The sequence below is a fragment of the Scyliorhinus torazame genome, chromosome 7 (genome assembly GCF_047496885.1).
Source record: "Scyliorhinus torazame isolate Kashiwa2021f chromosome 7, sScyTor2.1, whole genome shotgun sequence".
In the NCBI taxonomy this organism is placed as follows: domain Eukaryota; kingdom Metazoa; phylum Chordata; class Chondrichthyes; order Carcharhiniformes; family Scyliorhinidae; genus Scyliorhinus; species Scyliorhinus torazame.
In genome coordinates this window covers 100936673-100957388 of record NC_092713.1, presented here as the reverse complement: position 1 = coordinate 100957388, position 20716 = coordinate 100936673, and the positions used below count along the sequence as shown (strand labels likewise).

The window sequence follows — 20716 nt, the reverse complement described above, 5'->3', positions numbered from 1 at the left end:
CCTTTTTTAGGAAAATTAATGCGTCGATCTCGGGTTTTGTGTGGGCTGGTAAAACCCGAAGGTGAAGAAGGCACTCCTCAAACGGGGTCGTGGAGAGGGGGGCTTGGCCCTGCCGAGTTTTATTAACTATTACTGAGCGGCCAACATATCGATGGTCAGGAAGTGGGTAGTGGGGGAGGGGTCGGTTTGGGAGGGAGTAGAGGCGGCATCTTGTAAGGGCACTTGCTTGGAGGCTTTACTAACGGCGCCCCTGCCGTTCTCGCTGGCTCGGTACTCCACACGCCCGGTGGTGGTGGCAGCCCTGAGGGTGTTGGAGCAATGGAGACAGCACATGGGATTGGAGGGGCCGTCAGCGTGGTCACCGATTTGTGATAATCACCGTTTTGCTCTGGGGGGGGGGGGGCTGGACAGGGGCATCAGGAGATGGCAGCGGGCAGGGATTGAGAGATTTGGGGATCTCTTCATTGAGGAGGGTTTCCCGAGCCTGGAGGCATTGGAGGAGGGGTTTGGGTTGTCGGATGGGAACGGATTTCATTACCTGCAGGTACGGGATTTTGTCCGGAGGCAGGTTCCAAGGTTTCCTCGCCTCCCCCTGAGGGGACTACAGGATAAGGTGATGTCAAAAACGGGAGTTGGGGAGGATCTCGGAGATATATAATGGAGTGGGAAGGGGTCCCAATCGGGGAGATGAAGAGGAAGTGGGAGGAAGAGTTGGGAGGGGAGTTGGAAGTCGGAATAAGGGAAAAGGCCTTGAGGAGAATCCTCGTCGTGTGCTAGGCTTAGCCTGATCCAGTTCAAGGTGGTTCATAGGGCTCATATGTCTGTGGCCCGGATGTGTAGGTTTTTTGAGGAAGTGGAGGATAGTGCGGACACTGTGGGGGAAGCCCGGCGAATCATGTGCATATGTTTTGGGCATGTCCGAAGTTGAGATTCTGGCAGGGATTTGCGGAGGTCCTGGAAGGGAGGGTGACTCCGAGTCCGGAAATGACAATATTGAAAATGGGAGACATGGTAGTGTAAGACAAGGACATGGAACTTAATATACGGGTAATCAGGAGATGGGGGGGGGGGGGGCGCTGTCGTAGGGTATGTTATTTTAATGTTGTTGCGTGTGTTGGCCCGTTCGGTTGTTTAAGAAATGTTAAATTGTTAAACTGTGAAAACTACAAATGCTTCAATAAAATATTTTCTAAAATAAAATACAGATAACCCTCAGGAAACCTGCTTTACAGAGATGTTCTTTGAGAAAGAGAGATCTTGTGCCACTACTTTAAAGAAAATATCTGAATCCTGTCAGAACCGTCCAGAAACTGTTTCTTCAAAAGCTGCTTCAGCTTGTTTCAGCTCACCTTCTAATTCACACTATTCTGAACAGCTAGGAAAGAAATTGCTAATCTATCTGCAGACATGTGTTTTAACTGAACTGAGATGCTTGACTTCTGCTCACATCTCCAACTAAAACTCAACTAACCCTGCTTTTCTACAAAATGTCTGTTACCATGGCTCCTCCCAGTAATTACATAATCTTACCAAGCTGAAATCTATTCACAGAATCATAGAATTTACAGTGCAGAAGGAGGCCATTCAGCCCATCGAGTCTGCACCAGCCCTTACTAAGAGCGCCCTACTCATGCTCACTTCTCTACCCTATCCCAGTAACCCCACCTAACCTTTTTGGACACTAAGGGCAATTTATCACAGCCAATCCACCTAACCCGCACATCTTTGGACTGTGGGAGAAAACCGGAGCACCCGGAGGAAACCCACACAGACACGGGGAGAATGTGCAGACTCCGCACAGACTGTGACGCAAGCCGGGACTCGAACCTGGGACCCTGGAGCTGTAAAGCAACTGTGCTAACCACTATGCTGCCCCTTAATCCAAACAACTCCACATGGAATCCCCTTAATCCAAACAACATTCCATTAGCCCAAGCTTTTACGATGCTTTACGTGCACCTCGGATCCAAAACTTGGTTTCCTTTCAAAGTAGGATTTATTTTATAAACATGACTGCAGCAGGCACGTACCAACCCAGGCATTTAACCCTTACTACACCATATACCTATCATACAATATATCTGAATTTCTATATTCATCACAGCAATTATATGCTTTTTCCTAAAGTTTGATGCTTTCCCTAACTTCTTTAGTTAACCATGGACATTGTGCCCTCCCTTTAGAATTTTGTTTTATGGTAGCAATATACTTATTCTGGGTATTCTGAAATATCCCCTTAAATATCCACCGCTGCTTCTCTAGTGATCTATCCCTTAGTTTAGTATCCAGTTAACTTCAGCTAGCTCAACTTCCATGCCCACATAGTTGCTCTTATTTAAGTTTAAAATACGAGTCTTAGACCCATTCTCCTCCCTTTTATACTGGATGTAAAATTCAATCATATTGTGGTCACTGCTCCCTATGGGTGCCTTTACCCCAAGGTCATTAGTGAACCGTGTCACATTAAATATTACCAAGTCTAATATAACCTACTCTCTGGTTGGTTTCAGAATGTGCTGCTCTAAGAAACTATCTCGAAGGTATCCAAAGAGATCCCCATCCAGGCTGATATTTTCAGTTTATGTGTGTATTATAGTGACCCATGATTATTTCTGCCAATTTATCACCAGCACCCAATATTTCTGCTTGCATACTTTGTCCTATATTGTGGTTACTGTCAGGGGCCTTTGCACCTCTCCCACAAATGACTTCTTTCCCCTACTGTTCCTCATCTCCAGCCAAACTAATTCTACATCCTGATCTCCTGAACTAAGGTCGTCTCTAACTATTGAACAAATGCCATCCTTGATTATCAATGCTACCTCTCCACCTTTTGCCTACCTTCCTATTCTTCTTGAATGTCATATACCTGTCAACAATCAGGACCGAGAACTTGTCATTTTGCAGCCATATCTCCGTAATGGCTATCAGGCTGCACTGTAAATTCTATGATTCTATGAAATCATATTTACTTAAATGCGCGCTATCAATTTGTTTACTTGATATGAGTGCTACATGCATTTAGACACAGTCTTGATTCTTGGTATATTCAAAGTTTTCTTTTCTCTCTGTCCTTCCTGCCATTTCCCGACACTCATTTCTCATATTACTTATTTTCCGCTCTTTTTTATGTACATCTTTCCACATTTTATCCCTCGCACCGCTATTTATTTTAAGGATGTCTCTAGTTATGCGGTTCACAAGAACAGCATGGTCCAGGTGTAGACCGTCCTAGCGGTACAGCCCCCCATTTTCCCCAGTATTGGTCCCAGTGCTCCACAAGCCAGAACTTGCTTCTCCCACACCAGTCTTTGAGCTACGTGTTCAACTCCCTAATTTTATGTACCCAATGCAAATTTGCATGCATTCCCGATCTATTTCTTCAGAACTGGCGAAACTGCACTCTAGCGTTTAGAAAAGTTGAAGATTGGGGAGAAAAACTACATTGAAGATTTTTTGCAATTTACTATTGACAAAACTGAAATTAATACTCCTTTTTCACATTTTTTGCAATTTCTAGGTAAATTGTTCTTTGTCATTCTTCCTGTTTTCCTTTCAAGTTCACGAAAAGTCTATACTTCTGGCTGCTCTGTAAGTTTTGAAAATCTATTATTTTAACCACATGTAAGTTAGAGACTTTAAAACCATGTAATGAACAATGGAGTAGCTAAGGAGAATTCCCTTGCTGCCACCTCTCTGTTAGGACTTGTAAAGGAATTGCTAATATTGATGGTAAATTAGTTAATACTGTGAGAAGTTTAAAATAAAAATTCTTAACTCTTTTCCTGCCTTCAATTTTAAATTTTTTGTTCAAAGTGTTGCCTTGTTTGGGTTATGATTCTGTAGGTGCCAGCAAATTTTCAAAGCCTCGCTCAAGTGGCTGTTCTTATTTAAAAGTGTGAATCTAAATTGTGAATGCTGATGGATTATTCAACTCTAGGAGCAGAGGAATTGGGGTGGGCAGGGGAATTGGGGCATTGCAACCTAACTTGCAACCCCCTCAGTTTGGTTCACACATTCTGGCAGGATAGCAACCAGAGTGGTTTTTTTATCCTCCCTTACATCAACTGTGGCCTTATTACAGCTCTGTAATTGTTAGCTCAGCTAGTTCAGATAAAGCATAGATCAGAGATTGAATCTGAGGCCTTCCTGGTCTGTCTGGCTTACTACCTCAGCAGACAATTGTATCCACTTTTTATATCAGGGGCTGGCCCTTATATAAGGGACTGGTTTAGCACAGTAGGCTAAACAGCTGACTTGTAATGCAGAACAAGGCCAGCAGCGCGTGTTCAATTCCTGTACCTGCCTCCCCGAACAGGCGTCATAATGTGGTGGCTAGGGGCTTTTCACAGTAACTTCATTGAAGCCTACTTGTGACAATAAGCTATTATTATTATTTATCTTAGTGCGGTATTACGATATTTGTTTTAAAAGGTATTTTCTCATTTTTGTTTGTCTCCCTGTTCCACATGGACATTCACAATTTTAGAGCCCATTCTGTAACGTTGTTGTGTTCCATTCCATTGACATGAATATAAAATCTGGGAGCTAGCTCATTCATAAAGTCCTGTCTGCCACAAGAGGAGATTTACATAAAACACCTTTCAGACTGTCGAAACCATTATTTCAACATTGTATTGAGGGCTGAGTGTGTCAATAACTCCTATTGTAACACTAACTAAGCAAGTAAGCGTCCCCTTTAAGTTCATTGAGGCCCCTGTACAGTCATAAGATGCACAAGGAGTTCAGATCTTCAGATTATCATGTGCTTTGGTTTAGTGTTTAAATTTGGTTAGTTGTGATCTTTAAATTTAATGGATTCAGACAATGGAGGCACTCAGCTGACTTGAAAGGAACATGTAATGTGGCACTTAATATTTCAGCTTCTGGATGTTGCAAACTACAAAAAATAACTGTGGTATAATGAGAGGGACTTGCACAATTTATTCCTAAACAAATTGTTTAGAAATATTTAATTAAAGACCAACTTGATTCTGTTGAGGCCCCTAGCATTCACCGGGCAAACATCTTGTCTGTTTGATGTTCCTCTATTCTTGTTGATATGTTTTTTTTAAACTATTGATCGAGCATTTCCAACAGTTAAGTGATTAAATGCTCAGCCTGGTGTAGTATTGAGATATAAAGGATTCGGAAGTTCCCGTGTTCACTCCATGAATTTATGCTGTTAGTTGTTCTTGGCTCAGGCAGCAATTTTCCAGGCTAGGGAGAGATGAAATGTAAATAGAGCAGGTCACTAAGCAGTGCCCCCTGCTGGAACACACACCTTTATTGATGGCTGGTGAGGACAGCATTGTGTTTGGGATACTGCAATCTCATAGCTGAAAATTCCAAAAACATTCACTCACTATAAGGGGGTCAAACATGAAGAACGGTTAGTTACCTGAAGAACTATGGCTCAGTTAGAGTTCCTGCAGTCGAGACAAACATTGAGGCATCATTGGTTGGCTACGGGTTGGGGAGTTTGCACTGAAGTTAAAAGTCGCCCCTGACAGACATGTTTATAGAATGTCATATCATAAGTAATATTTTCATTCTTCCATTTTTAAGGGAATTTGCAGATGTTTCTCTATAGATTCGTCTAATTCTCATTCCTCATGACAGTGCAATATTTTCAGCAAAACTAATAGACATTAGTTTGCTATAAAAGATGACATGGGAATTATTCCCTCAAAGTCAACAATCACATCCCTTTTTGAAATACCCAACCTATTTACCCAAGACCAACTTTAAAAAAATATATATTTTTATTCAAATTTTTACATATTTTCAACAGAAATAAGAAAAAAACAAAGAACACATAAATAAACATCTTATAGCTATGTCACGTATTCCCCCAATATACAAGCCCCCCATTAAATGATAATAAACACAGTAGTAAACACAAAGTACCACCCCCCCCCGCCCCCTGAGCTGCTGCTGTCCACCTCCTAACGCTCCGCTAGAAAGTCAAGGAATGGTTGCCACTGCCTGAAGAACCCTTGCACAGATCCTCTTAAGGCAAATTTTACCCTCTCCAATTTAATGAACCCTGCCATGTCGCTGATCCAGGCTTCTTTCGCCTCCTGCACTCCCGGCGCGTCCGATACCCCAAATAGTGCGAGCCCCCAACTCGGCTTAACCCGGGAGTTTACCACCTTAGACACCGTCCTCGCAACGCCCCTCCAGAACCCATCCAGCGCTGGGCACGCCCAGAACATGTGGGCGTGATTTGCTGGGCTCCCCGAACACCTCACACACCTGTCCTCTACTCCAAAAAAGCAACTCAGCCTTGCCCCAGTCATGTGCACCCTGTGCAGAACCTTAAATTGTATCAGGCTAAGCCTGGCGCAAGAGGGGGAAGAATTTACCCTACCCAGGGTGTCCGCCCACGTACCCTCGTCTATCTCCTCCCCCAGCTCCTCCTCCCATTTACTCTCCACCGAGGCCTCCTCCTCCTCCTGCATCTCCTGGTAGATCGCCGAGACCTTGCCTTCTCCAACCCACACCCCCAAGAGCACCCTATCCTGGATCCTTCGTGCTGGCAGCAGCGGAACTTCCCTCACCTGCCGTCTTACAAACGCCCTTACCTGCGTGTACCTGAAGGCATTTCCAGGGGGGAGCCCAAATCTTTCCTCCAATGCCCCAAGGCTCGCAAACGTCCTATCTATAAACAGGTCCCGCATCCTTCTAATACCTGGCCTGTGCCAGCTCCGGAACCCCCATCCATTCTCCCCGGGACAAACCGATGGTTCTCTCGGATCGGGGACCACACTGAAGCCTCTGCCTCCCCTCTGTGGCGTCTCCACTGCCCCCAAATTTTGAGGGTCGCCGCCACCACTGGACTCGTGGTGTACCTTGTCGGTGGGAACGGCAGCGGTGCTGTCACTAGCACTCTCAGGCTCGTGCCCACACAGGAAGCCATCTGCATCCTCTTCCACGCCGCCACCTCCCCCCTCCATTACCCACTTGCGTATCATCGCCACATTGGCAGCCCAGTAATACCCACACAGATTAGGTAACGCTAGCCCTCCTCTGTCCCTACTCTGCTCCAGAAACACCCTTCTCACCCTCGGTGTCTTTTTCGCCCATTCAAACCCCATGATGCTCCTGCTGACCTGCTTAAAAAAGGCCTTCGGGATCAGGATAGGGAGGCACTGGAATATAAAAAGGAACCTCGGGAGCACCGTCATCGTCACCGACTGTACCCTACCCGCTAGGGAGAGTGGCAGCATATCCCACCTTTTAAACTCCTCCTCCATCTGCTCCACCAGCCTCGTCAAGTTGAGCTTGTGTAGGATCCCCCAGCTCCTGGCCACCTCGATTCCTAGGTACAGGAAACTCCTTTCCACCCTCCTCAGTGGAAGCTCATCTATCCCCCTTCCCTGGTCCCCTGGGTGTATCACAATTAGCTCACTCTTCCCCATGTTGAGCTTATACCCGGAAAAGTCTCCAAACTCCCTGAGGATCCTCATCACCACCGGCATCCCCCCCCCACCGGGTCCGCCACATACAGTAACAGGTCGTCAGCATACAGCGATACCCGGTGTTCCTCTCTCTCTCTCTCTCTCTCTCTCTCTCTCTCTCTCCAGTTTTTGGACTTCCTCAAAGCCATCGCCAAAGGCTCAATTGCCAACGCAAATAGCAGGGGGGATAGGGGACACCCCTGCCTCGTCCCCCGGTACAGCCGAAAATATTCCGACCTCCTCCGATTTGTGGCCACACACGCCACCGGGGCTTCATACAGTAACCTAACCCAACTAACGAACCCCTCCCCGAACCCCCAAATCTCCTCAACACTTCCCACCGGTACCCCCACTCCACCCTATCGAAGGCCTTCTCCGCATCCATAGCTGCCACTATCTCCGCTTCCCCCTCCACTGCAGGCATTATGATTACATTTAGGAGCCTCTGCATATTGGTGTTTAGCTGCCTTCCCTTCACAAAACCCGTCTGCTCCTCGTGGATCACCCCCGGGACACAGTCCTCAATTCTGGTAGCCAACACCTTCGCTAACAGCTTCGCATCCACGTTGAGGAGCGAGATTGGCCTATACGACCCACACTGTAAAGGGTCCTTGTCCCGCTTCGAGATCAGCGCCCTGGACATCGTCGAGGGTAGGAACCCCCCCTCCCTCGCCTCATTGAAAGTCCTCACTAGTAGTGGGTACCCAAGACCAACTTACCTAACTTCCTAGCCATAACGTTTTTAAAAAATTGAGAGTACCCAATTAATTTTTTCTAATTAAGGGGGAATTTAGTGTGGCCAATCCACCTGCGCTGCACATCTTTGGGCTGTGGAGGTGTAATCCATGCAGACACTGGGAAAGTGTGCAAACTCCACACAGCCAGTGACCCGGAGCCGAGATCGAACCGGGTCCTCAGCGCTGTGAGGCAGCAGTGCTAACCACTGCACCACCATGCCACCGTGAAAGGATAATGTTGCATTGTTTATGCAACTTCCGACTGGCAGATTCATGAAGAAGCTGCAGAACGATGTGGTTAATTTAGCATTCCAATCAGTGTGGGGTCACACTCGAAAAGTGTGTTGCTTGATGGACTAGAGCCACCATATTGATTCAATAACCTATACTTGCTTTCATAGAATCCCTACAGTGCAGAAGGAGGCCATTCAGCCCATCGAGTTTGCGCCGACCCTTTGAGCACTTTACCCATACCCAATCCCCTTTCCCCGTGGCCCATAGCCTAACCTGAACATCCCTGGATACTAAGGGCAATTTAACATGGCCAGTCCACCTAACCTGCACAGTTTTGGATTGTAGGAGGAAACTGGAGCACCCAGAAGAAACCCACGCAGACATGGGCAGAATGTACAAACTCCACACGGACTGTCACCCAAGGCCGGAATTGAACCCGGGTCCCTGGGGCTGTGAGACAGCACTGCTGACCACTGAGTCGCCTGAAGCTCCCTACGAGACTGCATGAAATGTGAATTTCATCAACAGTATGCATAATAAAATCATGTAAAAAAGACTACAAAAAGGCTGGGACCTCATCGCCGTGAGGCAGCAGTGCTAACCACTGCACCACCATGCTGCCCCAACTTTCTCGCCTTAACTGATTAATTTTTCATTTATCCCTCGCTAGTTGAACCTATTGATGAACAATTTGCTTGGATCAAATTTGTCAGTTCCATTCTTCATCTTAGAAACTTCGATTAGGTTTAATTTGACCATGAAAAACACATTTAACTTTATTTCTTTGTCTTGTAACGGAAGCATGACAGACTGACTCACGCGTGCTTTGTGAACCCATTCTTTATTTGTGTAAGGAATACAGAGGTGTGAACTATGAACGCATGACCGATGACAATGGGAGAATACAAAATGTATTTGTCACAGAGATACAATTTTTTCAATAATTACATTTTAGTTTCTATTGTCTTGCTAGTACAAGTTGAATATGTTATAATTCGGTACATTAACTTGTTTAAGAAATTACGAATTTTTAAAATTTCAACGATCGACCCAGTTCCCTTGCCATAACTGTAGCATTGATAAATTTCCAACGCAATTTAAATTCTGTATTCGATGCCATTTACCAGAATATGGCTTGAACTTAACTTTCTGACCAGAAATGTTACCAACTGAGCCCAATTAATACTTTAAGCTCATGAACAGATGATTTGTACTGGTATTAGATAATGGTCTACATGATGAATTTTGACTAACCTGCAAAGTAAGTAAATGCACCATGTACCCAGATATTAGGCTAAAATAAATTAGGATGGGTTCCAGTTTCACCTCTGGTCTTTACCAGGTTATCTACCGGGGCAGTGGCACTACAATTCAGTTACCTGGGAGGGAATATTTAGTCAGGGTACCTGCTCCTAGTGACTATCCAGGGAACCTTGCTTTAGGAATTGCATGTTTTCAGACAATAAAATCAGCCTTACCTGTGATGCTCCCACCCCTTGATAGACACTCATGCATGCAAGCGTACAAGTAAATCGTCTTTTTAAATGACTGTCTGGCCTCAAGAATGGGAAATAGACACTGGGATGAGGGGTAGGCAGGTGCCAGCATTTGAGTATGAATCACCCCTGTCTGAAAAATATATATATTTTTTTTAAATTTAAATTAATGTACGGTTATGTGTAAAGGAAAATTGGACAGAATATGTTGTGCAAAACTACATGGAGTAGCCAAAATGAATAGAGCATTTATTTATAAAATATATATTGTTTAACTAAAAACAACTAGAGATTAAGTTATTATTCCATGGTTACTGACTAATCTGATCACTGATATTTCTCCCAGATAACATATCAACCCATCAGCTTGTTCAAACACAGTCTTCTGCTACATCTCAGTCCGACCTTGAGGCAGTCAGTAGGCAATTTGGCTGCCATAAAATTAACGGAGCAGTCTGCTGCCCAAAGTACATTTTGCTGGGAATAATTTATCAAACTTGGCTACAGTTTTTGCCTCCCTGGCTTAATTTCTTATTTTAAAATTACATATTTTTTGTTCCAATTTTTGCCTTGCCTTCCTGAAGGCATGGACTTTTGCCGGGCTGGGCTATAATTCTACAGAAATCGGCCACTCACTGATGTTTTATTTAAGTGGCCATTCATCACATGTGAGTTTAGTCAGATTGTAGACAGCCTACTGAATGAAGGAGGGGCTAAAACATGTACTTAGAAGCCATCCCACTCCATCTTAGAAATACCTCCAGCATTTCACTTACTATGTCTGTTATATAGCCAAATGTAACAGCCATTTTGTATATAAATTGAATAATGCATTGAATAACGGATTAATCTCTAGGGTGGACTGTTGACAAGTTGAATGTATTGTATTTAAGTAAAGGATGTTTAGCAGTCACATTGGAACATCGGAAGAAAGTGCCACATTTCAATGTCTATCAGAAGGGCAGCACCTCTAAATGGAGTATTCTCTCACTACTGTCTTGGCATAACCGCCTAGATCATCAGATATTGGAGTGGACTTGAATTCACAAGCTTTTGACTAAGGAAAAAGTGCTAGCAACCAGATCGAGCTAATGATCCCAGTAATATATCACACATGGTCCCAGTCCTTTCTCATTCAAGCATGCACTTTCAAGCCTTCCTGGGACTTTCCTCAGCAATAAGGTCTGTGGCCATGCTAAATTGCCCTTGGTGTCCAAAAAGGCTAGGTAGAGTTACTGGTTTACAGGGATAGGGTGGTGTGAGCTTAGGAAGGGTGCTCTTTCCAAGGGCCGGTTCAAACTCGATAGGCCGAATGGCTTCCTTCTGCACTGTAAATTCTACGATTTTATGATATGGGCTGAAAATTGATGAGGTATTATGAAGGCTGGCTGTACATGGAGTTCCTAAATCACCAGGATCAGATGGGTTGTATTCAGGGATACTGAGTGGGCTAAGAGAGAAAACGGTGGCGGTACTGGCCATAATCTTCCATTTTTCCTTAGAAGGGTTGCGCCAGAAGATTGGAGAATTGCAAATGTTGCACCTTTGTTCAAAAATGATTGTAAGGATAAAGCCTAGCAATGACAGGCCAGATAATTTACAGATAATGATAAGAAAGTTTTTAGAAACAATAGTCGGGGAGAAAAATAACAGTCACTTGGACAAGGTTAATTAAGGAAAGCCACCATAGATTTGTTAAAGGTAAATTGTTTCTAATCAACTTGAATTGAGTTTTCAGATGAAGTACAGAGTGGGTTAATGAAGGTAATGTGGTTAATGTGATGTACAGGGACTTTCAAAAGGCATTTAACACATTTCCACAAAATAGACGCACCAGCAAGGTCAAAGCCCATGTAATGAAAGGGACACTGGCAATATGGCAGTGTCCCTCTTGTCATTCAATCAATACTTGATTGAATGACAAGAAACAGATGGGTTATTAATGGTTATATTTTAGGCTGGAGGAAGGTATACAATGAAGTTCCCTCAAGGTCAGTATTTAGAACCACTGCTTTTTAAAATCTATTTCAATGACCCAGACTTGGGTGTACAGGGTGCAATTTCAAAATTTGCAGATGACACAAAACTTGGGAAGTTTTATGAACTTTGAGGAGAATAGCGATAGATTCCACAAGGATGTGGACATGCTGGTGGAATAGGCAGACACATGACTGATTAAATTTATTGCAGAGAAATGGGAAGTGAGGCATTTTGGTAGGAAGCACAAAGAGAGGCAATCTAAAATTAATGGTGCAGTACTAAAGGGACTGCAGAGATCTGGGGTGGATGTGCACAAATCTTTGAAGATAGCAGGGTAGATTGCAAAATGTGGTTGGAAAGGCAAAGAGGATCATAGGCTTTATAAATAGATGCATTGAGTACAAAAGCAAGGAAGTGATGATCTCTATGAAACATTGGATCAGCCTCTACTGGAGTATTGTGTCCAATTCTGAGCACCACACTTTGGGAAGAATGTAAAGGCTTTTTTAGAGAGGGTGCAAAAAATATTTCTGGAAATGATTCCAGAGTGAAGGACGTCAGCTACCTGAATAGATTGGCGAAATTGAGGTTGTTCTCCTGATGGAAGAGAAAGCTGAGAGTAGATTTTATAGAGATGTTCAAAATCATGAGGAACTGGGACAGAGTAGACAAAGAAAGATTGCTCCCATTGGCAGAAGGGACAAAAACGAGAGGATACCAATATAAGGTAAATGGCAAAATAACCACCAGTGACTTGCGGAGAGCTGGCACGGATTCAATGGGCTGCATTGCTTCCTTCTGTGCCAGTCTGTGATTTAAGTATGAGCAGGTAGAGAATGTATGGTTATTTGCCAGATAGTGAATGCCAATATTGACTGATGTGATCACAATAAAGCTCTACCAGTTAAAATATATGTACTTTCAGCTGGGCTCACCCTACCAAAAATATTGAAAGACCATTTCTAAAACCTCTAACATTGCCCTGGCCGAGATTAGCTGAAGGAGTAGAGACTGAGAACAAACCTCTGACCTTCCTCGTCTTTATTCTTCGGGACCACAAAAGGCAGACAGTGTGTTTACCCATGTATCCATTGCCCATATTTCAGTTCAACTCTGTGCAAGTTTCCAATCATCTTTAATTTGGTTTGTTTTCAGACCTGTATTATTGCTCCTACATGAAATTCCTTTCATGGCAACCTGGTTTTTGCTTGTGTCAACTTTTAGGTAAGGCCAGCTTTCTTTGTGTCACTTCTCTGAATGGATGATAATTAATAGATTTTGTGGGTGTGTCTTGGCTTTATTGTAGGTGATTTTTTGTTTCCTCTCCTGTTTAAGTGATAAGGAACACCTGATTTTAAAAAGCCTTCAATAAATCATGCCTCATGAATATAATTTGAATAAACATCAGTCATCTTTTTCTTTTTAAACATTCATAACATATTTGGGCCACTATGTTTCCAAATTTTGTGCTGTTATGATCTCCATGCAGACCAGTAACTTTTAAAATGAGAGATGAGTTTTCCAGCTGTAGCCACCTAAAATGGCTGATTCCCGAGTAAAATGGCCAAACCCCGATTTTTAAATGGCGAACGAAAGAGGCTGATGGGAAAATCAGCCAACAGGACTCAAACGGACAGCTGCAGGCAGAACAGTGTATTCGGCTCTGGGAAAGTCGGCCCAGACCGATACCTGCAACCATTAACAGCACATCAACCCAGCCATCTGCATTTTAATCGGCCATCCCCGGGAACAATTGCTACAAATTAGCAATTGAAAGCCGATCCAGACCTCTCGGTGCCAGCAGTGGCCGAGACAAAGAAAGGTGAACAACCACCCCCCGATCAAGGAATCGCCCCATTATTGGAGCATATCGAACCCAGTGATTGGGACCAAGTCAAATCACTTGGGACCAGGGTCAAGGTCCGCCCCGGGAGGCGGGAATCCCCTAGGAACTATAAAAATAGGGGCCAAGTTCAGATCGACCCTTCTTCTCCTACTCACAACCTTCAAGACCCTTCGACAAAAGAACAAGTAAGTCTTACTCCAGCGATCGCTACCAGATAGGTGTTCCAGACTATCGACCCGTACCAGCCTTTTTGAATCCCGCAGGCCAGACCCCATTCGATAGACCATTCGTTTCCCTGACCTGGTGGGCCATCACCAAAGTTAAGTATTGGCCTTTAGTGGTAGGTAATAGTCTAGAAGTAGGATTATTGTATCAGTATTTGTTGCTGTATATAATAAATGATCGTTGATTTAACATTTACTAAGCGGTGTGCTGCATTATTAATCATTACTTGAGCTTGAACCACGTGGCGGTATCAGAAAGATACCTGGCGACTCGTGAGCAAAGGTGACAGAATTAGAGCTAATAAAACTAAGGCTAATAAGAGCAATGCAGTGGAATGACATTACGTTATATTGTCATAAACAGACTAAAATCAACATTGACGGAAAATAACTTAGTTGGCAACTATTACACTAAACTACAGAAAAGGCACTTTCCCCATTAACCAACTAACACAACTGAAAACTCCATTCCACATTTATACAATACAGCACACTTTCAGTAGACATATAACCTGGCAGTTAAAGTCCTAAGTTCCTCCCAGCTATTCAACAAGTTCTCTTCTCCCTTTTACATCAGGGCGGTTTTCTGTGGTTCTTTCAAAAGTCCCTTCACTCACTCTCCTGAGTCTAATCAAACTAATTTCCAGCATCGAGACACCCTCTGGCGACTCCTTGACCTTTTAGTCTGCAAGTTCCATCTCTTCAAACAGGAAATCTGTTGTCACCAGCATTTTCTTGGTGGTTAGCACAAAAATAGTCTCTCCCTCTGCTTGGCAGAGCAGCCACCGTTTTCAGCCATCCTTTCCAGGTAATCTGACTGAGACGGAGTCTGTATCCAGCAAGACCAACTTCCCTCCTTTTTTGTTAAGGTGTGAAACCTGACACTTGAATTTCTGAGTTTCAACCTGGACCTTTGACCTCACGACAACCAAATCACCCGGGCCTGTATCCAGGCAGAGTTCAGCATGGTTACCATCTTCCATTCCAGGACATTCTGTTTTACCTTAAATTTAAAAGAGATGGTTTAAACATATATAATCTCTCTTTCACAGTGCTGAAAGTCATTTATTCATTAAACTTTGGACAACCCCTAAATATTGAGAGAAAACGTCCAGCAAGCTTGCTGTTCGTAGATCAGCCCAATTTATCATCCTTCTTGCCATACGTCATTAGAGAGATCCATTAGATAATCTTCAGATGCCAATACTAAGTCCAGGGATGGGTTTTAATTTAATGAATTTTATATATCTTGACGTGTAACGGAGTAAGAATTCACACTTACTTTGTTGTATCCTGCAGCATGTTTCCCCTGTTGTTGAAGGATGGGTTGCTCCTTCCTTACACTGTTACTTCTTTGGCCTTCCTCCTCATCACAACAACGTTGTTGTCAGCATTTGATAAAGTGTCATTGGAGGACCTGCAACTCCAGTTATTTTCCCAGGGTGTGAGGAGGTACATTCCACAATTTACAATTCCACCACAATTTGCAAAACTTACAGTAAGTAATTTTGAAAATTATTGTTTTAAAATTTGTTTTCAGTTGTGAAATGTTATAACAGTGGAATCACACCTCATCCTGTCAAATCCAGATTAGACCAATTGAATGACTGGAGGTTCGTTCATTAGCGATACATTGGCCATTAAGATGTTTGGTGCAGAAAATATTAAATATCACTGTGTTTTTCCAAGTCTGAAGTTCTGATGCTGAGGCAGGGATGCAAGAACTTTATTTTGCATATAATTCATAGTACTTAATGGTAGTGCTTAACGTTGATATCAGATGACAAAAGTGGGATCAAACATTTAGTTCCCCCAGTTTGACACTCTACAATCTGAATGAATTACCAATGGGTCATTAAATAAGATGAATTTGAAGATGTTTTAGCACAGTTCTACTAGTTATGTACCCACAACCCTAAAACAACTCTGCAGTTGACATAAACCAGTACTAAACTGGCTATCTTGCTCAAAAGCTGAAGAGCGGGCTGTAGTAAAAGATGGAATATTAGTATAAAATGAAAGATGGGAAGGCTTGCATTCATAGTGCACCTTTCAGGAAGTCCCAAAGCTGCTTTGAAATACTTCTGAAGTGTGTCCACTGTTTTAATGTAGGAAATGCAACATCCAATTTACAAAGGGCAAGATCCCACAAGCAGCAATGACGAGATCACTATTCGAAAAAGGTTTTTGGTTGAAGCATAAATATTGACTGGGATATCGGGAAGAATTCTGATATTTTTCAGACTTGTATGAGAGAATCTTTGGCAGGAGAGGCAGGGCCTCTGTTTAATGTTTCATCTGAAAGATGGCACTTCTGAAAATGCTGCACTCTTTCTGTCAGTGTTAACTAGATTTTTGTATTCAAGTCTCTGGAGTGGAGCTTGAACCCTTAACCTTCTGACCCAATAAGCTGTCATCAATAAATGAATCAAACTTAGAGAGTGGTTTTTGATTCTTTTGTTTTTCCTTCATCAAGAAGTCTAGTTGAAGTGTTTAATGCCAGCAAGGACACCAGCAAGGTAGAAAAGAGAACAACATATATCAAAAAAACTAATGCTGGGGTAACAATAAACAATGTTTTTCCTTCTACCATCTACAATCTCTTAATCTAAGAGGCGCAGGTAGTTCCACAGTTAACAGCATCCTGGGAAACATTGAGTCAACGTAGACTATCTTTGATGAGCATTACAACAAAGTGAAGGTGCAGGGAAAATGACGAATGTACAGGATTTTATATTCAAATAAGAACGCATAAATGGTTTCTAATTTTGGGGCTCCAGCCTTAAAAGCTAAAAGATGTACTGAAAAATGTGACTTAAAATATATGAAAAAGTGAAACTGCTTTTTCTTTTATTCCTACAGTTCCTTCTATCTATAATTGCCATGGCAACACTTAGTATGATAAGTGCAACACTATCTCCTCCCCCACAACTTCCAGACTTATTCCCTGTTCTGGTGTCTCTATTTTCCTGCATCCACTTCTTGATTTTTCTGATGTACTTCAACATTCTGCATCTTTCGGAGCCTCTCTACCAAAAGCATCAACGGAAAGTCAAGTAAAGGACAAGTCACAGGAAACCTAGGAACTAAGTATATTGTCTGTAAAACACAGTAAATAAAAGCTGCTGTTTTAATTCCTAATGCCCAAAACTACTTTTTTAATACTCTATCCAGTAGCTGCCTTAATAGATCACTTTGCACATATGATATGAGCCAGTCTGTGTTCACATGTAGCAAAATCTGGGCAACATTTCGGTTTCGGTTTATAAGTGGCAAATAACATTCAAACAAGTACCAATCAATGGCCATTTCCAATAGGAGAGAATCTAACCATATCCCCTTGAATTTCAATGTCATTACCATCACTTTATCCCCCACCACCAGCATCCTGAAACTTAACTAGCCTAGCTAAATAAATACTGTGGCTACGAGAGCAGATCAGGAAATTCTGTGGTGAGAAATTCACCTCCTGAGTCCCCAAAGCCTGTCCATCATCTACAAGGTGCATGTCAGGAGTGCAATAGAATATTCTCCACTTGCCTGGATAAGTGAAGCTCCAACGACATTCAAGAAAATCAACACCATGCAGGACAAAGCAGCTTGCTTGAATGGCACTCCATCCAGCATCTTAATTATTCACCTCCTCCAATTCACCAAGACTCCTTTCAAACTTGCAGCCTCCACCACATAGAAGAACAAGTGCAGCAAAGGCATGGGAACAACACCACCTGGAAGTTCCCCTCCAAGCCACCTACCATCCTGACTTGGAACTATATCAACCATTCACAGGTGGGTGAAAATTCCAGAACTCCCTTCCGAACAGCACTGTGGTTGTACCTGCACCACAGACTGAGACTGCAGTCGAGACGAGAAGCTCACCACAATTTCTCAACGATAATTAGGGATGAGCAACAAATCCTGACCTCACCAGAGACGCTCATATCCAATGAAGGAATTTTAAAAATGTATTTTTTATTATTTATTTGCATGAGCTTCGACTTTGGACCGTTCCTCCTCCTTGTTCTTGTGTCCTCCTTTCGTCTTGCTGTATTTGTTGCGGCCGTTGTCTTCTGTGTTTTCTACCCCGTTTGTGTTCCCCCCTCTTGTCTCCTCCATTGATTCTTCCCCCCTCCCCCTCTCTTCCCTACTACACTCTTTTCCTCTCGCTGCGTTTGGCTACACTTTCTTGTTTTCCCTTTTCCCCCCCTCTCTCCTATTGTCTTAGCTACCTCTTCCTAGCTCCTAGCTACTTACTTGTTGGCCACAAACACGTCCCGGAACTATCATGTTTTGTGGAAGCCATTTTCCGACCCACGGATGGTGAATTTGATTTTCCCATTTGGAGAAATTCCGATAGGTCAGACAGCCAGTCTGCAGCTTTTGGTGGTGCTGCTGACCACCAGCCGAGCAGGCTTCTACAGGGGGCGATCAGGGAGGCAAAGGCAAGGGCACTGCCCTCCTCTCTAGAACAGATCTGGCTGGTCTGAAATTAGTCAGCCTGGTACTATGCCGGGCTAATTAATCATAGCCAGAGCAGCAATAACCTTTCTGGATTTCATCACTGCATCTTTGGTTTAAGGTGAAGAGAAATCATTCAGGATTCCTTCTCTTGACTACTATCCAATGACCCCTGCTGGAAAGTGTATGTGTTTGTACATCTGGTAAGTGGATTTGAGATGTAGGTGTGCTTAGTATTGTGTTGCCAATCATTGTTCAATGTATACTCCTTTGCACAAGATAATCAAGGTCAAATAGCAGCCAATGATAATTTAGACCCTAGCCTCAGTCACTTCCTTCAAGATAGGAGTTGAAGGAGCAGAAAAGATAGTGAGTGCCCAGCCCAGACTCCAACTTGCTTTAGATCTTTAGATCTTGGCCACAGTTTGCAAATACAATGCTAAATAGGGAGAATGGAGAAAATCACAGGTGATGACTTAAGAACAGGTTGTCTTCCTCCATATAAGAGGCAAAAGGATACAAAAACACAGTCTCATGAAAACTAACTGCAAAATGACATGTCCTAATTTCACTGTGCCGTCCCTGCCCCCACTCCTCCCCCCGCCTCAGTGTTTTGTGAGCATGTTGATCACCAAATAGAAGCATTAGTCGGGATTCAGTTTGGTTTCTTTCCACATAATCTGAATTTTTGCCAATCTTTACACTTTCTCGTGAAAGTGTGGACTCTCCTGGAATATTAGAACATAAGAACCAGGACCAGGCAGAGCAGTGCTGAATGGATAATCCATTTCGGTCTTCTCCAGAGGTCTCCAGCATCACAGATGCCAGTCATCAGCCAATACGATTCTCCCCATGTGATATCAAGAAACGGCTGAAGGAACTAGATATTGCAAAGTCTATGGACCCTGACAATATTCTGGCAATAGTCCTGAAAGCTTGTGCTCCAGAACTTGCTGCACCCCTAGCCAAGATGTTCCAATACAGCTACAATACTGGCATCTACCCATCATTGTGGAAAGTTGTCTGGGTGTGTCCTGTACACAAGATACATGACCAATCCAATCCAGCTCATTATCGTCCAATCAGTCCATCCAGGGGCAGCACGGTAACATAGTGGTTACCACAATTGCTTCACAGCTCCAGGGTCCCAGGTTCGATTCCCGGCTTGGGTCACTGTCTGTGCGGAGTCTGCACGTTCTCCCCGTGTCTGCGTGGGTTTCCGGAGGTGCTTCGGTTTCCTCCCACAGTCCAAAGATGTGCAGATTAGGTGGATTGGCTATGCTAAATTGCCCTAAGTGTCCAGGAAAGGGTAGGTGGGGTTACTGGGATATGGTGGAGGTGTGGGCTTAGATAGGGTTCCCTTTCCAAGAGCCGGTGCAGACTCGATAGGCCAAATGGCCTCCTGCACTGTAAATTCTATGATCATAAGCAAAGCGATGGAAGGAGTAATCATCGGTTTTTAAAATAAATGTTTTTATTGGGTTATACAACGTATAAATACAAATATGGACAGAATGGGAAAGGGTTTTTTTTTTTTTTACAGGCCGGGGGGGGGGGGGGGGGGGGGTGCACCTGGGTGGTGCCCCTAATGCTATTTACATTTCGGTCAGTTTTTTATTATTTATTTGCATGAGCTTCGACTTTGGACCGTTCCTCCTCCTTGTTCTTTTGTCCTCCTTTCATCCTGCTGTATTTGTTGTGGCCGTTGTCTTCTGTGTTTTCTACCCTGTTTGTGTTCCCCCCTCTTTTCTCCTCCATTGTTTCTTCTTCCCCCCCCCCTCGCTTTTCCCCCCTCCCCCTCTCTTCTTCCCCCCTCCCCCTCTCTTCTTCCCCCCCTCCCCCTCTCTTCTTCCCCCCCTCCCCCTCTCTTCTTCCCCCCCTCCCCCTCTCTTCTTCCCTACTACCCCCTTTTCCTCTCGCTGTGTTTGGCTACACTTTCTTGTCTTCCCTCTTTCCCCCCTCTCTCCTATTGTGGCTTGGCTACCTCTTCCTAGGTCCTGGCTATTTAGTTGTTGGCCACAAACGGGTCCCGGAACAATCGGGTGAATGGCTCCCATGTTTTGTGGAAGCCATTTTCCGACCCTCTGATGGCGAATTTGATTTTCTCCATTTGGAGAAATTCCGACAGGTCAGACAGCCAGTCTGCAGCTTTCGGTGGTGCTGCTGACCACCAGCCGAGCAGGATTCTACAGGGGGCGATCAGGGAGGCAAAGGCAAGGGCACTGCCCTCCTCTCTATGAACAGATCTGGCTGGTCTGATATCCCGAAGACTGCCACT

General features: G+C 43.8%; 1 protein-coding gene across 3 annotated transcripts in view; it reads left to right on the top strand.

The window, feature by feature from the left end:
* The window catches only part of alg6 (ALG6 alpha-1,3-glucosyltransferase), a 77264-nt gene extending 60143 nt beyond the window's left edge, over positions 1 to 17121 (top strand). For all 3 annotated transcript variants that reach the window (XM_072511153.1, XM_072511152.1, XM_072511151.1), the window contains 4 exons: positions 3521 to 3591; positions 13066 to 13134; positions 15280 to 15478; positions 16843 to 17121. In XM_072511153.1, coding sequence (XP_072367254.1) covers positions 3521 to 3591; positions 13066 to 13134; positions 15280 to 15478; positions 16843 to 17040 — 537 coding nt within the window. In that variant the 3' untranslated portion in view covers positions 17041 to 17121. The remainder of the gene's footprint in view (positions 1 to 3520; positions 3592 to 13065; positions 13135 to 15279; positions 15479 to 16842) is intronic.
* The last annotated feature ends 3595 nt before the right edge of the window (positions 17122 to 20716 follow it).